This window comes from Pogoniulus pusillus, chromosome 1 (assembly GCF_015220805.1).
Source record: "Pogoniulus pusillus isolate bPogPus1 chromosome 1, bPogPus1.pri, whole genome shotgun sequence".
In the NCBI taxonomy this organism is placed as follows: Eukaryota; Metazoa; Chordata; class Aves; order Piciformes; family Lybiidae; genus Pogoniulus; species Pogoniulus pusillus.
Genome location: NC_087264.1, coordinates 49,309,872 through 49,337,544, shown reverse-complemented (window position 1 = coordinate 49,337,544; position 27,673 = coordinate 49,309,872). Strand labels below are relative to the sequence as shown.

The 27,673-nt window shown below is 49.3% G+C and overlaps 1 protein-coding gene across 1 annotated transcript; it reads left to right on the top strand.

Moving 5' to 3' along the window:
• The first annotated feature begins 4,904 nt into the window (after positions 1 to 4,904).
• On the top strand, positions 4,905 to 27,228 carry API5 (apoptosis inhibitor 5). The gene is made up of 14 exons (XM_064152009.1): positions 4,905 to 5,327; positions 10,548 to 10,709; positions 11,941 to 12,034; positions 13,145 to 13,210; positions 13,525 to 13,676; positions 14,562 to 14,768; positions 16,440 to 16,544; positions 18,043 to 18,132; positions 20,370 to 20,551; positions 21,236 to 21,329; positions 21,857 to 21,913; positions 23,180 to 23,256; positions 23,563 to 23,699; positions 24,759 to 27,228. The coding sequence occupies exons 1-14, from the start codon at positions 5,259 to 5,261 to the stop codon at positions 24,836 to 24,838; spliced, it is 1,572 nt and encodes a 523-aa protein (XP_064008079.1). The 5' UTR covers positions 4,905 to 5,258; the 3' UTR covers positions 24,839 to 27,228.
• Positions 27,229 to 27,673: the final 445 nt, after the last annotated feature.

Here is a 27,673-nt window from a genome sequence, read left to right as displayed (position 1 = left end):
ATCTGCAGCCTTGCCTCTGAATTACTAGCTTCTGCCAGCTAAGCAGCTGCAGAAGGGGTTGTGGCCTGTGATACAGATGGGCTACACAGCAGCAGGTTTCTTAGAGTCCCTGAATCCCACCGTGCTGGGGGTCAGAAGGGACCTCTGGAGATTACTGAAGTCCCTCTGCTTGCCCAGGATCACAAGGGCCAGGTAGGGTTGGAATCTCTCCAGACAAGGAGCCTCCACAACCTCTCTGGGCAGCCTGCTTCAGTTCTCCAGCACCCTCACAGCAAAGAAGTTCTTCCTCATGCTCAGATGGAGCCTCCTGGGTTCCAGTTTGTGCCTGTTGCCCCTTGTCCTGTCACTGGATGCCACTGACCAGAGTCTGGCCCCAGCCTCTTGCCCCTCACCCTTTATCTCTTGCTGAGCATTGCTCAGATGCCCTCTGAAGCTGCTCTTCTGCAGGCTCTCAGCCCTTGCTCCTCACAGAGCTGACTCAGGCCCCTCAGCACCTTTGTAGCCTCTGCCGTTCCCTGTCTCTCTTGAACTGTGAAGCCCACGACTGGACACAACAGCTCAAATGTGGCTTTGCTAGGGCAGAGTAGAGAGAGAGGAGATCCTCCCTTGACCTGCTGGTCACACTTCTCATAAGGCATTCAAGAAGAACATCTCCCAAGACCCAGCTCTGTATGCACCCAGAGGGTTTGAGGACCTTTTTAGAAGGAGCAGTGAGGTTAAATGCCAGGACATCATCCTTTGTTCTGAGTCCTTTTCTCTACAGCCCATGATCTCTTGCACATTAACAGCAGTCAGGACTCCCTGATCATCTGGCATGAAGGCAGCTGTTTGACATTTCTCAGCTACAGTTTGTACCTTACTACCTACTATAAAACCCACCAAACTGTGGGTAAGCAGACTTCAGCAGTCCTGGCTCTGTGAACCACCTCTTTGATTGTGGTGCTAATTCTAGATTGAGAGATCCATGGGATGGTTGAAGTTGGATCATCTAATTCTAACCCCCCTGCCATGGGCAGGGACACCTTTAGGCTCAAGGCCTAAACCTGGCCTTGAGCACCTCCAGGGAGGGGATGTCCACAGCCTCCCTGGGCGACCTGTGTCAGTGCCTCACCACCCTCACTGCAAAGAATTTCTTCTTCATCTCCAGTCTGTCTCCCCTTTTCTAGCTCAATCCATCCTCTCACTGCAAGCTATTTTAAGTCCCTCCCCAGCTTTCTTGTCTCTTCCTTCAGGGGAAGACCTGCTCTGAGGTCTGCCTGGAGCCTTCTCTTCTCCAGGCTGAACAGCCCCAGCCCTCTCAGCCTGTCCCCACAGGGGACGTTCTCCAGCCCTCTGATCATCTTCATGGCCTCCTCTGGACCTGCTCCAGCAGCTCAATGTCCCTTGTGCTGTAGGCATCAGAACTGGAGACAGTGCTGCAGGTGTGGTCTCAGCAGAGCAGCTGGGCAGAATCCCCTTCCTGTGCCAATGGTCTCCATGCTCTGGAAGCAGCCAGCACACAGCTGGCTCTCAGCTGCCAGCGACCAGTGCTGGCTCCTGGGCACTTTGGCACCAACTGACACCCCCAAGATCTTCTCCAGCCACTCCTCACCCAGCCTGTATTTGTGCTTGGGATTCTCTCACAAAGCAGCTCTTCACTGCATGAAACTTCTCCATCATTCATAATCCTCTGCCTGGAACATCCTAATCCCCTGTTTGCAGAGGGAGCTCTGCATTTTGAAGCATTAAATCACTGAAAGAGAACACTTCACAGACCAGCAGCCCAAGGATGACTTTGGAAGCTTTGGTGTATCAAAAAGGATGTGGTGGGGACTGATCTCCCCTTCTGTTTTGGTAATCATTTTACATCTGTGCAAAGAGCTTTTCCATCCTGATGCAGCTGAATTGTGCCACCCTTTAGGGGTTGGTTTCAACGACAGCATAAGCAGCATGACAAGAGCAAAATGAAGCGCTGTGATGGGGATGCACCAGCTCAAAAAATGGAGACAGCAATAATGGGGAGGGGGTGGGGAAGATTAGCATTGTGGCTTTCGTGCCAGCAACCCAACTGTCAGTGGCAGGCTCCACAGGAATCACAGGGAAATAGGGACAGAGGCTTGGCAGGGATTGCCTAGGTGATTGAGTCCAGTCCTCAGCGTCATCTAATCCCCTTCATAAAGCCTGTGTCTGGCCAACAAAATGCAGCAAGCACGGGGGAGAAGAGCATTGCAGCTGTTCAGCAGAGCACAGAGCAAACCACAGCCTGAGTACAGTTGAAAATGCCATGGAAATCAGAGAAGGATGAGCAAAAAAGTTTGGGCTTTTTCATCCCCTACTCCAAACTCTTCATAGGAGCACAGAATGGGTTGTGTTGGAATGGATGTTAAAGATGAGCTATTTCCAACCCTATGATATGGGCAGGGACACTTCCCCCAGCCTAGGCTGCTTGAGGTCTCATCCAGCCTGGCTGTGAACACCTTCAGGGATGGGACATCCACAACCTCCCTGGGCAGCCTCACTGGAAAGAATTTCTTCCTCATCTTCACTCTCAATCTGCCCTCTTCCATTGCCCTGTCCAACCTGGCCTTGTACATCTTCAGGGAGTGGACGACTGGTGTTACCCAGGTAGGAAAGGGTTACACAAGCATGTCAGAGGCAGGAAATTCATGTTTCTCTCCTATATGAAAAGGGACTATGAGAATGGAGGTTTGTGCCAGGGGAAGTTTAGGCTGAAGGTTAGGCAAAAGTTCTGAGTGGTCAGGCATTGGCACAGGTTGCCCAGGGAGGTGGTACAGTCCCTATGCCTGGAGGTGAGGCCTGGCACTGTGGGACGTGGTTTAGTGTCTGTGGTGGTGGACAGTTGAAGGTTGGACTCAAGTTAGAGATCTTTTCCAACGAAAACAATTCTGATTCCATGATTCTAGGGCATAGACAAGGGTGAGGAGAAAACTGGTTCTGAATTTGGGGGCAAGTGGTGCGGAAGGTCCTGTGGCAACCATCAGCATCTTCTGAGTTTCCTGATACAACAAACCAAATGTTTGGCTGTTTATGAAGGGTTCAAAGGCACTGCTGTTTGCCCAAGCACCACGACTCATAGAATGCTTTAGAGTGGAAGGATCAACTGTTTCCAACACCGTGGCATTATCAGGGACACTTGAAGGTGTTCAAGGGCAGGCTGGACAAAGCTCTGTGCAAGCTGATCTAGGGGAGGATGTCCCTGCTAACTGCAGGGGAGCTGGAATGGATGAGCTTTTGAGGTCCTTTCCAAACCATTCTATGAATCTATGAACCCTGCACTAGACCAGCTTGCTCAAGGCCTGCTTCTCCTTTATCTCCTTCCTGCTTTCCTTAGTCACTGCAGGCCTGGGTCTTTACAAGATAGCTTATCCCAGCAGCTGCAGACACTCCTATGGTAGCCCTTGTTCAGGTTTGCAGATTATCAACTAATTACTATAAACATCTCTACAGAGTTTGGTGTTTTGTGGTTGGTCACAGACACCCTCAAAATGAGCATCTGCTCTATGAGACCTTTTTACCAGCCTTCCTTGATTGTTCTTATATCACAAGGATGCTCTGGGATTTATTCAGGAAGGGGTAAGAGATGCAATCACAGTGCTGTTACAGCAACAAAGGCAGCAGCAGCAGCGGCATCAACTTAGGGGGGAAATAAAGCCTGGCTTTGTTTTCCTCATCTCATCCTCTGGCTGCATTTGGAGATGCCACTTGGAGCAGCGCGGGCGTAAAGTTTTCCTGCAGGCACCAGTTGCACCGCGGCTCTCCATGCAGCATAGGACTGGTTTCCAAGGGTTCGGGATCGTCCTGTTGGCGTGAGCAGGTATCGTTCGATCAGATGCTGTCTGCCCTGCGCGGAGCGGGAAGCTCTAGGTGCTGGCGGGAGCGTCCGGTCCATCTGTGGGGCCGGAGCGCCGCCTGCCGCTGCGGGGCTTGCGGCGCCCTTGCCCTTGCCCTTGCCGCTGCGGGGCTTGCGGCGCCCTTGCCCTTGCCCTTGCCGCTGCGGGGCTTGCGGCGCCCTTGCCCTTGCCGCTGCGGGGCTTGCGGCGCCCTTGCCCTTGCCGCTGCGGGGCTTGCGGCGCCCTTGCCCTTGCCGCTGCGGGGCCGGCGGCGGCGCCCTTGCCCTTGCCGCTGCGGGGCCGGCGGCGGCGGCGCCGCCCTTGCTGCCGATCGTGGGCTGTGCGGGGCTTGAGTACGTAGCTTGCGCTGGGGGTCACGGCCCGTGCGGCTGGCGCTGCGGAGCGGTCTGCGCTGTGGAGCCTGCACCGCGGGGCTCGGGGCTTAGTGCCTGGGCTGCGGGGCTGGAACTGTGGGCACCTGGGCTGTGGAGCCTGAGCGACCTGGGCACCAGGGGCAGAGGCTGCTGCTTGTCTGGGGAAAAGAAATGGGCAACCTTGCTACAGACACATTTTGCACTCGGATTATGCTAGAAGGGGTCTGGGGGAGGTCTGTGCGTGGCTGAAGCTGGCAGTTAGCTGCTCGTAACCCTGCAAGATGCCTTTAATGTGTGCTAATAAAGAGCTTTGCCTCTCTGAGTAATTCCATGTATTTGTTGTGTTCGCCCATGCTATCTAGGCACCCTTCTCTAAAAGACACTGTTTTCCCAGGGAACAAGCTACAGGGCAGAGGACATGACCTGAAATTCTCCCAGGGCAGGTTAGGTTGGATGTGAGCAATTGTTTTTTTCCCCAAAAGAGTTGCCAAGCCCTGGCCCAGGCTGCTCAGGGCGGTGGTGGAGTCCCTATCCTTGCAGGGATTGAAAAGCAGTGTAGGTGTGGTGCTGAGGGGCATGGTTTAGTGGTGGTCTTGGTAGGGCTTGGTTAATGCTTGGGTTCGATTACCTCGAAAGTGTTCTCCAACCAAAATGATGTGATGACTCCATGATTTTTCCCACCCAAGGCCATGATGCCAGTGTGCTACGGTTTGCCCTGCAGTCGTGCAGGCGCAGGCAGGAGCTGGGACACTGCTGTTTCCATCGAGCAGCCGTTTAACACCCGCTAAACTCCTCTGGTATGCAAGAACCAAGCGGCGGGAGATAAGATGGGTGCGGGTGGCTGTGCTGCCTCCGACCTGTAACTGCGCCCGGCACCTCCACCGCCAGCCGCTTGGGGGCGCTGCGCCAGGCGCTCTCACAACATCCGCTCTGGAGCTTCCGCCTCGTTGGTGCTGACGGCGGCGGCAGACCGAGAGGTAGCGACGGCCTGAGCAGCGGCGTCAGCGGCGGCCTTGGTTGTCAGCGGAGGCTTCTGCTCCTTCCCCGCCGCACCATGCCCACCGTAGAGGAGCTCTACCGCAACTACGGCATCTTGGCGGACGCCACCGAGACGGCGGGTCAGGTACGGCGTGGCTGCGGCCTACCAGGCCTCGCTAGGCCTCGGGCTGGAGTAGCGCGGCGGCGCCGCTGCCGCGGGGAGCTCGGAGCTGAGGCGGGACTGGCGGTGTGCGGGCGGGGTGAGGTGCCGTTTGGCTACGGAGGGCAGCCGCAGAGCTGTTCTTGGTAGAGATTTCCTCGCGACACGGGGAACGGGGCCGGTGGAGATGTACTTGCCGCATGACGGGATAAGAGGTTTCGTCGCTTTTGCATCCTCGCCCTTCTGCCGACAGCTCTTCTTTTAAGCGCGGCGTCGCGAATATTAACTAGTGATTAGCTGCAGTCGGACCGTTTCCCTGGGGTTTTTTTTCGCATGGGGGCGGGGGGGAGTTCATCTTGGCGGATTGAGGCCTTGAAGACGGCGCCGGTAGTGCAGATTTGACCCAGGGTAGGTCGAGAGAGCTTCTGGCCAGCGAAAAGGCTCCTTAGAGGAAGAGGAGTATTATTACTCGATGATAACTGCCGTAAGAAGAGAATGGGAGGTCGTGCTTCACTGCCGAGGGAGGCAGTTAGCTATAGAATTCTGGCAAGATCTGTTCTTGGGTTATACTGTCATTAAATTATTAAAATAGAGGATGACTTCTTGTATTACCAATAGAGAGCATTATGGTTGGGGCAACAAAGCTGGTGAAGGGCATGGAACACAAACTCTATGAGGAGAGGCTGAGGGAGCTGGGGGTGTGCAGCCTGCAGAAGAGGAGGCTCAGGGGTGACCTCATTGCTGTCTACCACTACCTGAAAGGAGGCTGTAGCCAGGCGAGGTTGGGCTCTTCTGCCAGGCAAGCAGCAATAGAAAAGGGGACACAGTCTCAAGTTGTGCTGGGGTAGGTCTAGGCTGGATGTTAGGAGGAAGTTGTTGTCAGAGAGAGTGATTGGCATTGGAATGGGCTGTCCAGGGAGGTGGTGGGGGCACTGTCCCTGGAGGTCTTCAAGAAAAGACTAGATGAGGCACTCGGTGCCATGGTCTGGTTGACTGGATGGGGCTGGGTGCTAGGTTGGACTGGATGATCTTGGAGGTCTCTTCCAACCTGCTTGATTCTATTTTAAAGTAGACACCACTGTGCAAGATCGTTTGGAAAGTTCTTTAAGAGAACAGATAATGCAGCGATTATTTGGGGTTTTTGGTTTGTTTTGTCCTCTTTTGTTTAAAAAAAAAGGGGGAGGGGGTTTGGTTTTCCTTGAAGTCTTTCCTCTGTGCTGGTGCAATTATATCCTGGTGAAATACACAGTCCAACACAAACATCATCCCAGAGTTAACTAAAAGAAGGCAGTTAAATGTTGAGATCTCTGGGGAGATTAAGTCCATCTAAATAGTGATGGAGGTAACTTAGTCCATTATCATTTTGACTCTAATGGGTAGGTTTTTATAAAGTGAGAATGGCTATCTGGGGTAAAAAAACTCTAGCTCAGGCAGCCAGCACCAGAATGAGAGGACACAGCCTCAAGCTGCACCAGGGGAAATTTAGGCTTGAGGTGAGGAGAAAGTTCTTCCCTGAGAGAGTCACTGGACACTGGAATGGGCTGCCCGGGGAGGTGGTGGAGTCGCCGTCCCTGGAGCTGTTCAAGGCAGGACTGGACGTGGCACTTGGTGCCATGGTCTGGCCTTGAGCTCTGTGCTAAAGGGTTGGACTTGATGATCTGTGAGGTCTCTTCCAACCTTTATGATACTGTGAAGATTGTGGCAGGGATTAGTAGCAGATGTCTGAGAGCCTCCAAAGGTTAGCCTAGAGTGATGATTCCTGACTCATTCTCCCAACTCTGCCTCTTTCCAGCTTCCATAGCCAGAGGTAGCATTGTTGTAATTAGTGAGTCTTGCATAGATTGCTCTTGAGTAAACTTTCCTGATGATTTTTTTAACTGGTTATATTTCTGGCATGCTGAGTGTTCCCTTTGCTCATTAAACTTTGTGTGAGGGAGTTATCTCCTTTGAACCTGTCATTTCATAATTTTATATGACAGCTCCAATTTTGGCATTCTGAGAAGCTGTGAGTAATCCTTATTCATCCATTTTATCCCACTTGGGTGTCTCTTAACACCCTTGCCAGTGTGGACTCTCAATGCAAAAAGCCATAGTCACCCTCTCGCAGTACAGAAACACTGCACATGAGGAGAAGCAGCCAAAGTATGACAATAAGTAAATTAATAACCTGAAAATTCTGAGCTTGTAAAGTGAGGAAGGGGCTCACCCCTGATGAATCTACTTTGTGACTGGGACCACAGAATTGTTTTGGTTGGAAAACAAAATTGAGTCCAACTATTCTCTAACTTGCTAAACCATGTAGTGCTAAACCATGTCACTCAGCACCACATATCTGCCTCTGAAACACCTCCAGGGGTGGGGATTCAGCCACCTCACTTGGGCAGCCTGTGCCAGTGCTTGAGCATCCTTTTGGGGAAGTGTCTTTTAATGCCCAACCTAAACCTCCTGTGGGGCAACTTAAGGCCATTTCCTCTTCTCACTTACTATGAGGGAGAAGAGACCAATCCCTGCCTCAGTTGAACCTTCTTTCAGGGAGTTGTAGAGAGGGAGGAGATCTCAGCCCCCTTTTTTCCAGACTAAACAGCCCCAGGTTCTTCAGCCCAAATTCCCTCAGGGTGAAGACCTTTCACCAGGTTTGTTGCCCTTCTCTGGATCTGCTCCAGTACCTCTGTCCTTCTTGGAGTGAGTGGCCCAGATCTGAACCCAGTATTTGAGGAGTGGCCTCAGCAGTGCCCAGCACAGAAACACAATCACAGCCCTTCTCCTGCTGGCTACACTGTTGCTGATCCAGGCCAGAACAGTGTTGGCCTTTTTGGCCACTTGGGCACACCCTGGCTCACCTTCAGCTACTGCTGACCAACACCCCCCGGTCATTTTCTGCTGAATAGCTTCCAACCACTCTGCCCAAAACCTGGAGCGTTCATGGGGTCATTGTGATTCAAGTGCAGGGCCCAGTGCTTGATCTTGTTGAAGCTCATCCCACTGGCCTCAGCCTGTCTAGGTTCCTCTGTAGAGCCTTCCTACCCTCCAGCAGATCAACACTCCCTCCCAGTTTAGTGTCCGTCATCTGGAAGCATCCCAAGGGTGATGCAATCAATTCACTTCTCCAAATCAAGGGTGAAGGTGAGAACTTGCAACAAAGTCTTGAGAGGCAGGCTTAAAGTAAAGAGGAAGTTGTTCTTAATGAGCAGCTTTGAGCCCACATGCCTGATCTGATGAGAATTTCCTTGTGGACAGCCTATTGGCAGAGCTACAGAGCCAACAGAGCGGGGATGTGAGTCAGCCAAAAAACAGCCCTGTTTTCCTTTGGTTGTTTCTCTTCCCCATCACTGTCCCAACCCCGTCTGGCAACATGGAGAGTTATCAACAAGGTGTGGGGATTCTGTGAGGAGCATGTTTGGATACAGCTTGCTTTAGAGAGAAGTAATGTAGTGAGATGCTTTGTAAAGTAGTGTCTTAATTATGTTTCAGCCTGGAGAAGAGAAGGCTCCAGGGGGACCTTCTGATGGCCTTTCAGTGCTTGAAGGGGATGATCACAAAGATGGGGCCAGGCCAGGGGGTGATGGCTTGAAGTAAAAGAGGGATATTCAGACTGGAGAGAAGGAAGAAGTGTTTTACACTGAGGGTGGTGAGACTCTGTCCCAGGTTGCCCAGAGTGATGAGAGAAACCCCATCACTAGAACCATTCCAGGTCAGGTTGTTCATGGCTCTGAGCAACCTGCTGTAGTTGCAGATGTGCTGGCTGACTGCAGGGGGGTTGGCCTAGATGGCCCTTAAAGGTTCCTTCCAACCCAAACCGTTCCATGATTCTGTGATGCATGTTTGCTGTGGATGAGGTTCACATGGAGTAGGGCATGATGGTATCTGTGTCTCTGGGAAATAGAAACCTAGAATGCATTGAGTTAGAAGAGACACTCAGAGGTTATATTGTCCAGCCCCTCTGCAGAGAACAGGGACATCTCTAGAGCCCTGTTAGATTTCACATTGAATGTCTCCTGGGATGGGGCCTCCATCACCTCTCTGGGCAACCTGTTCCAGTGTATTTCACTACTGTTATTGTGAAAAACTTCTTTCTAATGTCCAACCTAAATCTGCCTTGCTCCAGTTTTAGCCATGGCCCCTTGTCCAACCAGTGCAAGCCCTTCTAAACAGTCCTTCCCCAGCCTTCCTGTAGGTCCCCTTCAGATACTGAAATAGTACTGTAAGATCTCCCTGGAGCCTTCTCTTCTCCAAGCTGAACAGCCCCAGCTTCCTCAGCCTGTCACAGGCTTACAGAATATTAGGGGTTGGAAAGGACCCAAGGAGATCATCAAGTCCAACCCCCCATAGCAGCAACGTCCTCACAGCAGAGATGCTCCAGCCCTTTGGTTATCTTTGTGCCCCTCCTCTGCACCTGCTCCATCAGGTCCACAAAATTCTTGTGGACTCCAGAGCTGGACACAGGATTCCAGGTGAGGTCTCAACACAGCAGAATGGCAGAATCATTTCTCTCTGTCTCTGGCCACACTTCTTTTGCCTTCTGTGCTGCCAATGTCCATTGCTGGTTTCTGTCCCGCTTCTCGTCCACCAGCACCCCCAAGTCCTGTCTTGCAGGGCTGTTCTCAGTCTCATCCTCCCCCAGCTTGTACTGATGATAAGGATTGCCCCAACCCAGATGCAGGGCTTTGCACTTCGCCTTATTGAACCTCTTAAGAGCCCCCTTCTGTAGCCTGTGCAGGTCTCTCTGGATGGCATCCTGTGCCTCACTCAGACTTATCAGCCCCACTCCCCAGCTTGATAGCATCTACAAACTTGCTGAGACTGCTCTCAGTCTCCCTGTCTAGATCACTGATGAAGGCACAGCACAACATATATGAAAAATCATTCATCATCTGCTTGAGAGACAAGAAAGGAGCAAACAGAAGGCAGAAACTCACTGGAAAAAAGGGGAGGGCTGAAGCCCAAGTTTAGCAAAGGTGATCATGTAATTGCTAATTAATCACAAGAGATATTGGCCTTGGGGTGGGCAGTTTGAACAATAAACACTCTGACAGAAGAACCAGAAAAAAGAGAAAAAGGGTAAAATCCAGGCCACAGGCAAGACTGTGCATGCATATATTGATCTAAGAAATGCAGTCATTTTCACAAAGCCTGTGTAATGTAGTTTACTGAACTAGGAGAGAAAAATAAATCCTCTCTTTATGTGTTCTGTTTTTCCTCTTCCAGCACAAAGATGCCTACCAGGCCATCCTGGACGGTGTGAAGGGAGGTGCCAAGGAGAAGAGACTTGCAGCCCAGTTCATTCCAAAGTTCTTCAAGCATTTTCCTGAGCTAGCTGACTCGGCTATCAACGCCCAGTTGGACCTCTGTGAGGATGAAGATGTTTCAGTAAGGATAAGAATCTTGTAGCAAGTTGATGTGTTGAATTTATGTTATTTTTTGAGGGAGGGAGTTGGTCTTTTGAAGACTTAATACTTAATTGTATTCTTCTGTAGATGGGCAAATGAAAACTGATGAATCTTCTTTCTTACTCCCATCATAGACCAGATGATCAACTCTGTACAAAGAAATTTAGATCCATCTTGTTTGAATATCTCTTAGTTTTTTTATTTTTTTACCTTTCCAAAAGCTATTTGTTGCTGTCAAGTCTAATAAGTCCTGCTGGGAGGCAAGAGACTTCTGTTCTCCCCTGGGAAGCTCTCCACCATGTGCACAACTGCAAAACTCCATCCTGTTAGCAGATAACACTCCTTAATCACACAGATTCCCAGCTCTTTGTGCATCAAATGAATACCTGCTGGACAGAGGTGCTGTTTGAATTGGAGGTTTCTCCACTGCTGCTTAGATCTAAGGAAAAAATAACTTCCCTGGTGAATACCTTGCAATAATTTCATAACAAATAGGAAGCTTGGACTTCACTGAAGTTTGAATGTTGAACTTCTGAGTATGAGACACTTAAAATAACCCATGCTTGTTTTCTCCAATGAGCTGATTATTCTGCCAGCCTTTGGTAATTGAGTTGTTGTGATGGTTTGGGTGTTCCCCGCTCCCCCCCCACTTTTGAAATCACCCAGACTAGACTCAGCCAGCTCTGGACATTGAATGAAGCTTATTATTTACAGCTTAGCTCAATATACAAGCAGATATTTACAGTATACACATTTATAGACAGAAATAGACAAGGTAGAAGGTAATACAGAAACACAACTCTCCTCCCAGAAACCTGAGTCCCCACGCAGGAGGGGCTCTCAAACGCCCCTTCACCTTCCCCCTACCCCTCTCAACCTTACCCCAGTCCCAGGGAAGAATGGAGGTTTGGCCAGGGGGTTAGGAAGCAAAGTGGGTTCATTAAAGAAACAGAGGGTGAGGTTAGAAAAGAGGTGCAGTTTCAAGCTTGCCAGCAGCAGAAGTGAGAGTGGTTATCTTTGGTTTTATTTCTTGTTCTTATACATCTCAACAAGCCTATGAGGGAAGTAGACATCACCATTGTTTTCCTTTCACAGCCTGTAATCTAGTTCTTCTCACCAAAACATTCTAGTTTGCTTCAAACTAGCCCAGTTGTCTGGTTGTTTTTCTTTGTAATTCCTTTTCATTTATAATGTTTCTCATTTCCATGTAGATCCGTCGACAAGCAATTAAGGAATTGCCTCAGTTTGCCACTGGAGATAATCTGCCTCGAGTAGCAGACATCCTGACCCAGCTTCTGCAGTCAGGTAGGAGGCATTTGCACTTTGCTGGCACATTTGGTGCACCAAAAAGTGTACAGAATTTTGTTCCATGAAACATTTTCTCTTAGAATCATAGAATTGCATCACTGGGAAGAGATTTCCGAGATCAAACACCACTGTGGCCATTAAACCATGTCCCCAAGTGCCATGGTCACAGGTTTCATCAACATCTCCAGGGATGGGGACTGTACCACATCCCTGGGCAGTCTGTTCCAATCCCTGACCACTCTTACAGCAAAGAAATTTGCCCTCATCTCCAACCTGACCCTCCCCTGGCACAATTTCAGGCCATTTCCTCTCCTGTCACCTGATACAAGGGAGCAGAGCCCAACCCCCACCTCACTGCAGCCTCCTTTCAGGAAGCCCTAGAGAGCAATGAGGTCTCTCCTCAGCCTCCTTTTCTCTAGACTAAACACCCCCACTTCCCTCAGCTGGTCCTCCCCAGCACTGTTCTCCAGACTCTTCTGCAGCTTCATTCACACTCCAGCCCCTCAATGCCTTTCTTGGCATGAGGGACCCAAAGCTGAGCCCAGTGCTCAAGCTACAGCCCCACCAGTGCCCAGTACAGGACACAGTCACTTCTCTGGTCCTGCTAGCCACACTTGCTGATCTAGGCTAGAATGCAGGTGGCCTTCTTGGCCACTGGGCACACTTCTGGCTTATGTTCATCCAGATGTCACTCAAGTCTTTCTCTGTGGGGCAGCTTTCCAGTCACTACCCTAAGCCTGAAGCCTTCATGGGGCTGTTGTGGCCCAAGTGCAGGACCCTAAGGTCTTGTTAAACTTCATATCTTTGCTGTCAGCCCCTTGAGACAGTCTGTCCAGGGCCCTTTATCGAGCCTTCTTACTGTCAAGCAGATCAACTCTCCCTCTCAACTTAGTGTCATCTGTACACTTCCTGAGGGTGCACTCAATCCCCTCATCTAGATCACTAATAAAGATACTAAAGAAAACTAACTCCATTACTATATTAATCAATAACTTCATGTTTCTAGTCCTGTCAAGCTTTAGCAAGGATACTGAAGTACCAAATGCCTTAAGTCTGCCTTCCATCTTTCAAGGATATTCATGTCAGGGTATTTTTTTCTCTCTTCAGATGATTCTGCAGAATTCAACTTGGTGAACAATGCTTTGCTCAGTATATTTAAGATGGATGCTAAAGGTAAAGGACACATATTCCTCGAAATGTCTGTTACTAATTTTTCCCAGGTTCTAGCAGGGATGAGAACAGGACTCAATTCTGTGTCTTCTTAGCAGAAAGAGAAAGTTAGGGGTGGGTCTGAATTACCCAGACCAGTAAAAGTGGGGATTCTTATGTCAAGCTAGCTGAAAATTGTCTTTTCTTACAAGTTAGTGTAGCAGCCACATCAAAATGTGTCATGGAGTCAAAGAGGGGGAAAATGCTTTGTTCTGCATAGAAAATTCAGGTCTTAACTTCTAAACTGATGTGAGTTCCCTGATTTGTTCTCCCTTCAGGGACTTTGGGAGGCTTATTCAGTCAGATTCTTCAGGGGGAGGACATCGTGAGGGAGCGAGCCATCAAGTTCCTCTCCACTAAGCTGAAAACCCTGCCCGAGGAGGTGATGACGAAGGAGGTAGAAGAGTTCATCCTAACTGAATCAAAGAAGGTGGGTCTCTGCTTTCACTACAGACTTCAGGCTTGGCAAAGCCAAGGGCAAGATCCTGCACTTGGGTTGGGGCAATCCTAAGCAGAAATGTAGGCTGGGTGGGGAACGGATAAAGAGCAAGTGCTGAGGAGAAGGACCTAGGGATCCTGGGTTGTGAGAAGCTCAACATGATCCGTCAATGTGTGCTCACAGTTCAGAAGCCAACTGTGTCCTGGGCTGATCTCCAGCAGCTTGGGCAGCAAGTGGAGAGGGGATTCTGCTGAACTCTGCTGAGACCACATCTGCAGTGCTGGGGCCAGATTTGAAGTCCTCAGCACAGCAGAGACAGGGACCTGTTGGAGTGAGGCCAGAGCAGGCCACAGCAGTGAGGGGAGGGCTGGCTGAGAGAGCTGTGGTTGCTCAGTTTGGAAAAGAGAAGGCTCCAGGGAGACCTTCTGGTGGCCTTTCAGTGCTTAAGGAGGGCTACTATTCACAAAGACATCACCATGGTGATGGCTTCAAACTGTAAGAAGCTGAATTTAGATGAGACATTAGGAAGAAACTTTTCACCATAAGGATGGTGAGGCACTGGAGCAGGTTTCTTGGAGACATTCTGGAGGCTTTGAGCCTAGCAGTGCTGAAAGCCAAGTTGGATGGGGCCTTGAGCAAGCTGGTCTAGGAGGAGGCATCCCTGCCCGTGGCAGGGGGGGTTGGAACTAGATGATCTTTAAGATCCCTTCCAACTCAGACCATCCTGTGTTTCTTTTCATTCCCTGAAACTTGTGGTTTTAAACATGTAGAAGTTCTGTTCACATGCTGAATATTTGCACAGTTTGCCTTTTCAAATCAAGGAGATTTGCAGCCTGCCATCATAGATAGAAATGTGTTTTCTGGTGTTTTCTGCAGGTGCTGGAAGATGTGACAGGTGAGGAATTTGTTCTGTTCATGAAGATACTGTCTGGATTAAAAAGCTTACAGACAGTAAGTGGGAGGCAACAGCTGGTGGAGCTGGTAGCTGAACAAGCAGACCTGGAACAAACCTTCAACCCATCTGATCCAGACTGTGTGGACAGGCTTCTGCAATGCACTCGGCAGGCAGTGCCTCTCTTCTCGGTAGGTACCGAATGGCTTTGTGATGGTTTGGGTGTTCCCTGCCCCGCCCCCCCCCACTTTGGAAATCACCCAGACTGGACTCAGCCAGCTCTGGAAATAAGAATGAAGCTTATATTTACAGCTAGCACAATATACAAGCAGATATTTACAGTATATACAGTTGTATACAGAAATATACAAGGTAAAAGATAATACACAAACGCAACTCCTCTCCCAGAAACCTGAGTCCCCAGGAGGGGCTCTCAACTGCCCCTTCACCTTCCCCCTACCCCTCTCAACCTTACCCCAGTCCCAAGGAAGACTGGAGGTTCAGCCAGGGGGGTTAGGGAGCAAAGTGGATTAGAAAAGAACATAGAGGGCGAGGTTAGAGAGTGAGATCCAGCTCCAAGCTCGCCAGCAGCAGAAGATAAGTGGTTATCTATGTTTTTTCATTGTTGTTCCTATGCATCTCAGCAAGCCTATGAGTGAAGTAGACATCACCATTGTTTCCCTTTCACAGCCTGTAATCTAGTCCTTCTCACCAAAACATTCTAGCTAGCTTCAAACCAGCACAGGCTTCCACGAGGAGTGGCTTGGGGAGGTAACGGTTGCAGCTTCTCCTTGGGGTACCCAATCAGTATGACAGCACATTCAGAACAGGGATCTGCTGGAGACAGTTAAGTGGAGATCTGTGAGGGTGACCGAGGGACTTTGAACATCTCTCCTGTGAAGAAAGACTGGATGGCCTGGGGCTGTTTAGTCTTGAGAGGAAAAGGTTGAAGGGGAACCTTATTAATGTCTACAAATATCTGGGTGGGTGTCAAGATGAAGGTGCCAGGCTCTTTTTCACAAACCCTATGAGGAGAGGCTGAGGGAGCTGAGGGTGTGCAGCCTGGAGAAGAGGAGGCTCAGGGGAGACCTCATTGCTGTCTACAGCTACCTGAAGGGAGGCTGTAGCCAGGTGGGGGTTGGTCTCTTCTCCCAGGCAACCACCAACAGAACAAGGGGACACAGTCTCAAGTTGTGCCGCGGGAAGTACAGACTGGATGTTGTTAGGAAGTTGTGGGCAGAGAGAGTGATTGGCATTGGAATGGGCTGCCCAGGGAGGTGGTGGAGTCACTATCCCTGGACGTGTTGAAGCAAAGCCTGGATGAGGCACTTAGTGCCATGGTCTGGTTGACTGGCTAGGGCTGGGTGCTAGGTTGGACTGAATGATCTTGGAGGTCTCTTCCAACCTGGTTGATTCTGTGATCAGGCAAATATATAAGCTGGAACACAGAAAGTTCCTCCTCAACATGAAGTGAAGCTTTTTCACTAGGAGGGTGCTGGAGCACTGCAGCAGGCTGCCCAGATAGCTTGTGGAGTCTCCTGTGGAGAGATTCCAAACCCACCTGGCTGTGTTCCTGTGTGTCTTGCCCTAGATGAATCTGCTTTGGCAAGGGGGTTGGGCTCACACTCTAGAGGTCTTTTCCATCCCCTAACGTTGTGTGATTCTGTGATATCAGTAGTTTTCCCTCTTTAGCTCCTCGTGGGTTAAAGCTACTGGGGAAAACCCTTTTTAATATTTACACTTCAAGATACTGCTGTGTTGCAGGTGTTTGTAAGGGTGGTGGGGTGATTGAGGGGGAGACACTTAACTTCAGCCTCAGAGTCAGCTGAATAATGTGAGATTTTCACTTTCTTTGTTTTCAGAAAAATGTTCATTCCACAAAATTTGTTACTTATTTCTGTGAGCACGTGCTGTCAAACCTCAGTTCTCTGACTACTCCAGTGGAGGGACTTGATATCCAGTTAGAGGTAAGCTAAAGCTGAAACGTCTTTCAAAGCATTAAAAATGACCATCTGGTATGAAAACAGCTGTTTTGAAAACTGCAGACACCTTTCTTCATCAGCAGTCTGGATGAAGGAGTGGAGTGGACCCTCAGCACATTGGCTGGTGGTACCAAACTGGGAGGATTGGCTGACACCTGGTCAGGCTGTGCTGCCATTCAGACAGACCTTTACAGGCTGAGGAGGGGAGCCTCTGGAGTTCAACAAGAGCAAGTGTAGGGTCCTGCACCTGGGAGGAGTCACGCCCTGGAGCAGTATGGCAGAGGGAGCGACCTGCTGGAAATAGCTGTGAAGAAAGAGCTGGGAATGCCGAGGGACAAGAGCCTGCAGTGAGCCCCCATGGCCAAGGAGTCCAATGGTGTCCTGGGGTGCATGAAAAAGAGTGAACAGCAAGTAAAGGGAGGTTCTCCTCTGCCTGTACTCTGCCTCCAGGCCACGTCTGGAGGACTGGGGCCAGTTCTGGGTTCTCTATTTCGAGAGAGAGGCTCTCCAGTAGGAGAGAGACCAGCAGAGGCTACAGAGGTGCTGAGGGGCCTGGAGCAGCTCTGTGAGGAGGAAAGGCTGAGAGCCCTGTGGGGCTGTTGAGCCTGCAGAAGAGCAGCCCCAGGGCAGACCTGAGCAATGCAAGAGCTAAAGGGTGAGGAGCAAGAGGTTGGGGCCTGGCTTTTGTCAGTGGTGCCCAGTGACAGGACAAGGGGCAATGGGCACAAACTGGAACCCAGGAGATTCCACCTGAACAGGAGTCTAAACTTTGTTGTGAGGATGCTGGAGCCCTGGAACAGGCCTGCCCAGAGAGGTTGTGGAGCCTTCATCTCTGGAGAGATTCCAACCCTCTCTGGCCATTGTGATCCTGGGCAAGCTGCTTTGGTTGATGTCCAAAGGTCCCTTCCAACTCCTGCCTTCTCTGATTCTCAATTGGTTTTCAGTTTTTGGCCTGGAGGAAAACAAGCTAGACCGGAGTCAAATGCTTGCTGTATTGAGGCATGGCAGAGAATTGCCCTGTGAAGCATCTCTCACTTGTGCCAAGCTTTTGAGGCAAGGCTGGGTGCAGTGGATCTCTGTAGTCACTTTTAGAGTGCTGTCAGTTTTCTTGCAGCACAGAGCAGTTACTGAAGCTATTGTTGACTGGCTTGTGTTAATTTAGCCTTCTAAGGGAGTATTTTCATGCCTGTCATCCTGATTGCCCTCATCAGTGCTGCACATTCAGTGAGAGCTCACTTGGAGAAGAGGTGGGAGATGAAGTTGCATTGACTTGTGAATAGGTGCAAACCTCTTTCTGTTGAGGCCATGGAACAGGCTAGGCCTGTTCCTGCTGATGTTCTTTCCTGATGTTTGGGAGGAGTGTAGCTGTGATAGGTGACCTCTAATGTGACAGGTGATGGTCTGGTGATCACCTTCAGGCTGATAGTTAAACCTTTGGTACTTCTCAGCTAACTCACTTAAACTCTGCTCTCCTTTGGTGTAGGTTCTGAAGCTTCTGGCTGAGATGAGTTCCTTCTGTGGTGATATGGAGAAACTTGAATCAAATTTGAAGAAGCTGTTTGATAAATTGCTGGTAAGACTAATTCATGTTTTACTCCTTTGAAGCACTTAGCATCTTTTCTCAGAACAAGTTCCCTTAACCCAGGTATCCTTTTTGTAAAGTGGCTGTTTCGAAGCTGGCTCTGTCCGTGATACAAGGTGAAAGAGCACTGGGCACAGTGCCAGTTCTTTGTCATGATCAAGCCACCCTGGGGAGGTTTGCAGGTGACACCAAGCTGGGTGGGAGTGTTGGTCTGATGGAAGGTAGGGAGCCTCTGCAGGGGCATCTGGACAAGCTGGGTGGATGGGATCAGCTTCAGCAAGGCCAAGTGCTGGGTCCTGTGCTTGAATCACAGCATCCCCATGAACTCTCCAGGCTTGGGGCTGAGTGGCTGGAAACTGCCCTGAAGAAAAGGTGCTGAGGCTGTTGGTCAGCAGCCAGCTGAACGTGAGCCAGCATGTGCCCAGGTGGCCAAGAAGGCCACCAGCATCCTGGCCTTTATCAGCATGTCCAGCAGCAGTAGGGCAGAGATCATCCCCATGTTCTTGGCAGTGGTGAGGCCATGCCTTACATACTGGATGCAGTTTTGGGCCCCTCTAGGGAGGATATTGAGGTGCTGAAGTGTGCCCAGAGAAGAGCAACAAAGCTGAAGAAGGGTCTGGAGCACAAGTAATTTGAGGAACAGCTGAGGGACCTGGGGTTGTTTGGCCTGGAGAACAGGAGAGTCCTTATTGCTCACCGCAACACTCTGGGGCGAGGTGGGGGTTGATCACTTCTCCCACGTTGCAAGTGATAACACAAAAGGAAACAACTTCAAGTGGCATCAGGGAAGATTTAGGTTAAGCATTGGGAACAATTTCTTTCCCAAAAGGGTTGCCAAGCCCTGGAGCCCTGTTCCAGAGGACTAGTGGAGTCACCATCCCTGGAGGGATTTAAAACCCATGTAGATGTGGTGCTGAGGGATATGGTTTAGTGCTGGATATCATCATGTCGGGTTAATGGTTGGACTCTGTGACCTTAAAAGTCTTCTCCAGACTAAACAATTCAGTGATGCTATGATAATCTTGCAGTTCAAAGCCTTGTAGATCTAGGGCTCTGTTAGCTGCAGAATGTTTCTAAACCAGGGAACTCCTGAGTATACCTGAGAGGCTGACACTGATCTCATCAAAGACTTTTTCTGCAGTGGCAATCGTGGCACTGGAGTAGGACAACTTTTCCTTTTTGGGGTAGGAGTGCTACTTGTTTCCTTCAAGTCATAGAACCACAGAGTGATTTGGGTTGGAAAGGACCTCCAGAGCTCATCCAGTCCAACTCCCCCTGCAGTCAGCAGGGACATCCTCCAGTAGAGCAGGTTGTCCAGAGTCCTATCCAGCCTCACCTTGAGTATCTCCAGGGATGTGCCCTCAACTGCCTCCCTGGGCAACCTGTTGCATTGTTCCAGCACCTTGCTGGTGCAGAACTTGTTCCTTACATCCAATCTCAGTCTGCTCTGCTCTGGTTTTGAATCCATTGCCCTCGTCCTGTCCCTGCAGGTCTTTGCAAACAGTCTCTCTGCAGCAGCCTTGTAGACCCTTCAGGTACTGGCAGGCTGCTATTAGGTCTCTCTGAGCCTTCTTTTCTCCAGGCGGAACACCTCCAGCTCCAGAGCTGGACACAGCATTCTGGGTGAGATCTCACCAGAGCAGTGGCAGAGTCACCTCTCTGGATCTGCTGTCACACTTCTTTTGACGCAGCCCAGGCTGCCATTGGCCCTCTGTGCTGTATGTGCCCATTGCTGGCTCATCTCCATCTTCTCACCCACCAGCACCCCCAGGTCCTTTCCTGCAGGGCTGCTCTCAATCTCATCATCCCCCAGACTGGATTGAAACCTGGGATTGCCCTGACCTAGATGCAGGACCTTGCACTTTGCCTTACTGAACTTCATGAGGTCCTCCTCAGTCCACCTCTCCAGCCTGTCCATGTGCCTCTGGATGCCATCCCATCCTTCAGACTCATCAACAGCACCACTCAGCTTGGTCCCTCTGCAGACCTGCTGAGAGTGCCTCAGTCTGGCTGTTGATATCATTGATGAAGATACTCAATAGCACCGGTACAGACCCTTGGGGACACCACTTGTCACCCATCTGCATCTGGACATCGAGCCAGAGTCAGAGGTGTCAAGTGAAACTGGCAGGCTAAATAAAGCCTCCAGTTGAAGCCCTGTAGGTGAGCAGTCAGATGTCCTGAGTGCTTTTGGTTGCCCTTCCTTTCCTTGTGTGTTGCTGTGTTAGGAGTACATGCCCCTGCCTCCAGAGGAAGCTGAGAACGGGGAGAACACCAGCAGCGAAGAGCCCAAGCTGCAGTTCAGTTATGTGGAGTGTTTGTTGTACAGCTTCCATCAGCTGGGGAGGAAACTTCCTGACTTCCTCACAGCCAAGCTGAATGCAGAGAAGTTGAAAGACTTCAAAATCAGGTAAGCATTCAGAGGCAAGTCTTAGAGTGGCCTCTTAGAAAGTGAGCATCGTTATTCACCTGTTCTGGGCTCCCCAGATCAGGAGAGATGGGAAACTGCTAAAGAGAGTCCAGTGGAGCTTACAAAGGTGCTGAGAGGTCTGGAGCATGTCTGTGAGGAGGAAAGGCTGAGAGCCCTGGCCCTGTTTAGCCTGCAGAAGAGCTGCCTCAGAGGGGATCAATGCTTAGCAAGAGCTAAAGGGTGGAGGGCAAGAGGATGAGGCCAGGCTTTTCTCACTTGTGCCCAGTGACAGGACAAGGGGCAGTGAGCACAAACTGAAATTCAGGAGGTTCCACCTGAACAAGAGGAGAAACTTTTTTGTTGTGAGGTTGCTCGAAGCCTCAAGCAGGGTGCCCAGATTGATTGTGGAGCCTTTGTCTCTGGAGAGATTCCACACCCCTCTGCCATTGTGATATCCTGGGCAGGCTGCTGTGGGTGGCCAAACGATCCCCAGAGGTCTCTTCAACCCCCCCACCATGCTGGGATTCTGTGATTGTGCTGAGGAAGCACTGATGAGATAGATATAAGACTTATTTTGAGTGTTTTTCCTAGAGGGGAAGGAAAAATGAGATTCCAGCTTCTCTTTCCTTCTGCTTTTGCAGGAATGTGTGAAATTGTTAACAGAGTGCTTTCAAACTCTTTCAGGCTACAGTATTTTGCTCGAGGGTTGCAGGTATACATTCGGCAGCTTCGTCTGGCGCTCCAGGGGAAGACAGGAGAAGCCTTGAAAACAGAGGAGGTAAATACTGCTTAGCAATTGTGGTTCTTCTGCCTGGGCCTGTTGAGATAAGATATTGACAGGCTGCAGCCTTTTCAGAGCATACAAATGGAGAGGGAATAACGTCACCCACGTTAGCTGCATCTAAACTGATCTTTTAGTGCCTACTTTGAGCTTCTCTCTTCATCTGTTTGGCTGCATTCTGTTTTGAAAGAGGAAGCTTCCAAGGGGAAAAAAGATTTAGTGGGATGTACCTTGGAACATTAAAAGCAGCTTCTTAGTGTAAAACTGCAAGGAGCCTAAAAATAGTTGTAATGAAAGCTCAGAAAGCATTTAGTGCCATGGTCTAGTTGACTGAACAGGGCTGGGTGCTAGGTTGGACTGGATGATTTTGGAGGTCTCTTCCAACCTGTTTGATTCTATGATTAAGTGTACACACCTTGACTGTCACTAGGCAGTTTACTAAGAGGAGCAGTTGTATGTTGTGACTTCATCAAATGCAGTTGCATCATTTCAAGCTACTTAGGATGTGTCTTTTTTTCTTGCAGAACAAGATTAAAGTAGTTGCCTTGAAAATAACCAATAACATTAATGTTTTGATCAAGGTAAGTCCTTGTATTAAGGTCTCATCAAGAGCAATGTCACCAGCATGGTGAGGGAGGTGATTCTGCCCCTCTGCTCTGCTGAGACCCCATCTGCAGCACTGTATCCAGTTATGGTGCCCCCAGCACAAGAGAGACCTGGAGCTGCTGATGTGGGTCCAGGGGAGACCAGCAAGATGATCAGAGGGCTAAAGAGCCTCCCCTGTGGGGACAGGCTGAGAGCTGAGGCTGTTGAGCCTGGAGAAAGGAAGGCCCTGGGGAGTCCTTAGAGCAGCCTTTCAGTACCTCAAAGTAGTGACAAGAAAGCCAGGAAGGGAATTTTTGTGAGGGGTTGTAGTGATAGGATGAGAGGCAGTGACTTTGAGCTGGAAGAGGAGAGATTGAGACTGGAGATTAGGAGAAAATTCTTGACAGTGATAGTGGTGAGACACTGGCACAGGTTGCTCAGGCAGGCTGTGGATGCCCCTTGTAGGAGCCATCATAGTTCATTTATGAATTTGTGAAGGATGAGTGTCAGGGGGACTCAGCCAGGCTCTGCTCAGAGATGTTCAATGACAGCACAAGGGGCAGTGGGTGCAGGCTGGAGCAGAGGAGGTGCCATGGGAACAGAAGGAAAAACACTTTCACTGACACTACAGGAGTCCTGGAACAAGGCTGCCCAGAGGATTGTGAAGTCTCCTTTGGAGACATTCAGAACTCATCTGAATGTGTTCCTGTGTGACCTGCTCTAGGTGCTCCTGCTCTGGCAGGAGAGTTGGACTGGATGAGGTTTGGAGGTCCTTTCCAGCCCCTAACATTCTGTGATTCTGTGTTTAGAAAGTGCTTGATGTGCATAGAGAGACTAAGCATCCTCTGCCAGTGTAAGACATTCAGGAACAAGTTCTGCACTAGCAGGGTGCTGGAACAATGCAACAGGTTGCCCAGGGAGGTAGTTGAGATATCCAAGGTCAGGCCTGACAAGGCTCTGAGCAACCTGCTCTAGTGGAGAATGCCCCTGATGACTGCAGGGAGGTTGGATTGGATGAGCTTTGGAGGTCCCTTCCAACCCAGACCCTTCTGTGCTTTATGATTTTCTGTTACTGCAAATCCCAGGTGAATTTTCACAGTGAAGTGTCTGGGCTTAAGGCTGCAGCTGCCTTCTGCCTGAACCATGGGACTTCAGAGAAGGATTGAAAATGGTTGGAAAGTAACTGTGATGCTGGAATCTCAGCAGGGATTTAGAAGTTCAGTGTGAATTTAACTGTTATCTATCCCATTTTGCCTCCATAGGATCTCTTCCACATTCCTCCTTCTTACAAAAGTACAGTTACGCTCTCCTGGAAACCAGTACAGAAAACGGATGTAAGGTAAGAGCTGCTCACCAGAAGAGAAAACAGTGGGGTTAGTTTTTGCTCTTTGGAGACCCCAAGGTGTCACAGTTGAAAATAACAGCCACTCTGGAAGGGATTAAGGACAGGGAGTGATCTGATCATCTTAGTTTTGCTGTGTAGATAGGACTGACCAAATCAGCTGGAGTCTATCCTAATTTCTCCTTTGAGGTATTAGGCAGGGTTAGTCATTAGCTTCCTGTGGTTAAGCTTTGAGACTGACCTGCTCTGCCCACACCTGACACCCCTGAAGTGTAATGGTCCCATTTTGTTTTCTTCTCTCAGTCAAAAAAGAGCAAGTGAAGACACCACCTCAAGTTCATCCCCAAAGAAGGCTTCAGCAGGTCCCAAACGGGATGCCAGGCAAATCTATAACCCTCCCAGTGGAAAATACAGCAGCAACCTGGGGAGCTTCTCCTACGGTGAGTCAGGCAACTTGCCATCTCTTGCTCTAGTGACACTTGGGCCTGGGCAAGGCAGGGAGAAAGAAATGAGCCAACTTATTTGTTGACCATGAGGGTGATCAGCACTCACAGCCCTGCCATGTGAGGAAAGGCTGAGAAAGCTGGGTTTGTTCAGCATGGGGAAGAGAAGGCTTAGGGGAGACCTTATCACCACAGACCAGGACATAAAGAGAGGCTACCAGGAAAGGAGACTCCCTTTTTACAAGGATGTTAAGCCAGCCTTCAAGTTAATGATGCAGTAAGGTGGGGTTAGTCTCTTCTCCCTAGTATCAGGTGATAGAACAAGAGGAAATGGTCTGAAATTGTGCCAGGGAAGAGTGAGGTTGGAAATTTGGAACAATTTATTTGCTGCAAGAGTGGTCAGGGATTGGAACAGGCTGCCCAGGGAGGTGGTGGAGTTCTCATCCCTGGAGATGCTTAGGAAACCTGTGGCCGTGGCAGTGTGGGACAGGGTTTAGTGGCCATGGTGGTGCTGGGTAGAAGGTTGGACTGGATGATCTCAGAGAGCCTTCTCAGCTTCGTTGATGATTCTGTAATTCACAGCAGGTCACCATCCAGCAGGGGATTAGAAGAAACAAGAGGGGGCAGAAGACCCAAAGCATTTGGGGGTTTTCATCACTGTCAGCACTGCTTTTGTTCTCCTAAGTTCCTTCTCTCAGCAGCTTCATTTGTCCTGTACAGACAGTGTCAATTTGTAGCCACATCCTAAGCACTGTCAGGATCAGGGTGAGTTGTCAAGCCTTGGTTTTAAAAAGCCAAGGCTGGTTTAATCCAGGTTCTTCAGGAATGACACAGAAAAATCATGGATTATCTTAGAACTGTTGAGGTTTAGGTTGGAGATTGGGAAAAATTGCTGCAAGAGCGGTCAGGGATTGGAACAGGCTGCCCAGGGAGGTGCTGGAGTCACTATCCTTGGAGGCATCAGTCTGTGGACATGGGATCTATGCAATTCTATGCTCCTGTGATCTTTACACCCAGCACAAAAGCCCCCTGAGGAGCTTGGCCTTTGTGTTTCAGAGCAAAGAGGTGGTTTCCGGGGCGGCCGAGGCAGAGGCTGGGGAGGACGCGGCAATCGTAGCCGAGGAAGAATCTACTGAGCAGAACCCCAGGCAAGGCCCCAGTGCAAGTGCTCCTCAGCAGGTTGGCTTGGAGAATTGTCTTCTTTCGAGGACTGCCTTCCACTAAGACTGACTTCAGTGTTCTTTCTACCTTTGTATGTATGATCTACTTTTCTAACAGACTACAACTTGTCCATAGTGAAACTACTACAGCTGTATTTTTGGATGCTTACAGGCAACAGTTTTGGGTTCTTCAGTTTTGGGGGTTATTTTTTTTTCTGAGGGGGGTGGGTTTTGGAGTGTCTTCAAGGATTGGAAAAGAGCATAGATGGTTTTCTTCAGAAGCTGCATCTTGGCAGTTAGTCTCTTAACCTCCAAATCAGCTACTGCATAACTGAAACTAGAGCATTGTGTTGATGTGTTTGTGGAGAGGAAAGGCCTGACAACAGAGGAGCTTGAGCAGCTGAAACAATCCTTCTCATCTGTAACTATATGCCTCAAGACGTGGAGAAGAGTCCCATGGTTAAATTTGTCTTGATTCACCTTTTTTTTTTTAGATTAAATTAAATTAGATAAAAGCTGTTCTGGGTTTGTTTGTTTTTTAACTTGGCAGCACAGTTGGAAATCGATTCTTGGTTTGTTGGGGTGGTTTTGGTTTTTCTTTGCTTGTAGCATGAAGCAATCCTTTAACTTAGAGCTGTGGAGAATATGTTGTTCTGTTGGTTCTGCACATCCTCACTGTGATGCAAAAAGTGCTGTTCTGCAAATGGGTTTTTAATGTTTCATATGAATATGTGCATCAAGTTCATGCCAGTAAAGAAACAAAGAAACAATAAATGAGTTGAATTATTCCAGGAATGGAATTAGGCTTCTCAGGTTGGAGGCTGGACCATAGCAATTCCTGGCTCTTTTCTTTTTGGTGCTTTGCAGGTTTCTGGATTATTTGGCACTTGAAGGTTGGGTTTTCACATGGTTTGGTTTGGGGTTGGTTTGTTTTTGTCTGGTTGGTTAGTTGGTTAGTTGTTTGTTTGGGTATTTTTTTTACCACTGCATTAAAATGAGTTAGCATTGACAGATTCCAGCTACACAGTTCAAATCCAGGTGGTAAAGTTATCTATTCCATGCTGTTACTATATTTTGTTTTCCATGCCAACTTGGGATTTTTATTTACTGGTCTACACTCCAGAATGTACAGTGTAAAAGCACAATGCTTCTAGTTTTTCATCCTCACCACTCAAAAGTTTTTACTTCTCAGGTCATTCAAAGGAATTAGCAGGTAGTAAACAAGAAGTTGGGACAGAGGAAAAGACTTCTAATGAGTGCTCCAGGGCATGTTTGATGTAAAATAGCTTAGGCTTTAGAATGAAGATTGTTTCTTCCCCTTTTTGTCTGTCCAGCCATTTGATATCTACAGACACATGCTTGCAAATGATATGTCCCCACCTAGTTGCATTTGTATTTGCTTGTGAATCTGCCTTAGGTGTCTTCAGGAAGACTCTTGGATGCTTGTTACTACAGTCAGAAGGTCAGGGTATGAAAAGGAAGTCCAAGTTAAAGGCAGAGCTACATTAGAAGCCTGTTTTTCCTTGACTCTGCAGCAGCAAGCAGCACACTTTGGACGTTCCGGGGGTCATGAGCTGTCTTTGTATTCCTGATTCCATGCCAGCTGCTGAACTGGGATCCATCGTTGAAACCACCAATCTTGGCAAAGAGCTTTCAAGGACAAATTGCTAAGATCAGAGCAGGCAGTAGATGGGTGCTAAGCTTCCATCATGGGGTGGGAAAGAGGGGACAGTAGACGTTTTGCACTTGTGTTTGGAGAGGGTTTAAAGCAATCTCAAAGCCTCAACAAAGCTTGCACTTAGAATACTCATAACTAGGTCCTAGCAGCTTCTTTTCTCACTGAAGATTTGAGTGAGTTTTCTTTCCAGGGCTTCCGTTTTGCATAGGTAAAGCTGTTACGGCCTCAGAAGCAGCTGGATCTACCCCCACCACCCCTCAGCCCCATTTCATACTGCAGCCAGTTCTTGTGGAGACACCCAGGTACCATCTTGTTGACTTGTACATGTTCTCCTCCTGCTTTTGGAATAAATCCATTTTGTAATTTTGTTTGGCTCATTGTTTCACACTTAATCTGCTGCATTTTGTGTTGGCTTTGTTCAAAGAGGTACTGCAGTACCTTTGGCTTTAGTAGTGACTTGCTCCAGAAATCTCCAGATGTGTTAAGCTCTTTGCCACTAAGGACTGTAGGTCTTAGCAAGACCACATTAGGTGTTTCAACTTGGAAACAAAAAGTTTTGGATGGGAATTTCTCTGTTCAGCCACAGTTGCATGTCATACAGCTTACTTGGCAATTACCTTGTCAAAAGGAGTTGTTTGTTGTCTTAACCTCCAATGCAATAAAATTTGTTAGTGTGGTGGAGCAAGCATGGCTTGAGTAGCAGCCTGGTGTTTTTTTTGGTGGAATCAAGCTCAGTGGTGGGGTTGGTAGGAATGAAGGATGGGAGGGGGCCCTCCAGAGGGACCTGGACAGGCTGGAGAGGTAGGCTGAGGAGAATCTGAGGTTGAACAAAGCTAAATGTAAGGTCCTGCACCTTGGATTGATTTCTGGGATTGCCCCAACCTGTCTGGGGGGGTGTGACAAAACTGAGAGCAGCCTTGCAGAAAAGGACTTGGGGGTGCTGGTGAGTGAGAAGCTGGACAGGAGACAGCAATGGGCACTTGCAGCACAGAAAGCAAATGGCAGCCTGGGCTGCATCTAAATACCTGTGGCCAAGGATGGAGAGAGGGGATCCTGCCACTCTTCTCTGCCCTGGTGCGACCTCACCTGCAGGGCTGTGTCCAGCTCTGGAGCACACAGCACAGCAAGGACAT

Coding starts and splice junctions, on each gene's coding strand:
- API5 (XM_064152009.1), top strand. CDS start 5,259: ATGCCCACCGTAGAGGAGCTCTACCGCAACTACGGCATCTTGGCGGAC. Junction 13,677..14,561: donor TCCTAACTGAATCAAAGAAG/GTGGGTCTCTGC, acceptor TGTTTTCTGCAG/GTGCTGGAAGATGTGACAGG. Junction 21,914..23,179: donor ACATTAATGTTTTGATCAAG/GTAAGTCCTTGT, acceptor TTGCCTCCATAG/GATCTCTTCCACATTCCTCC.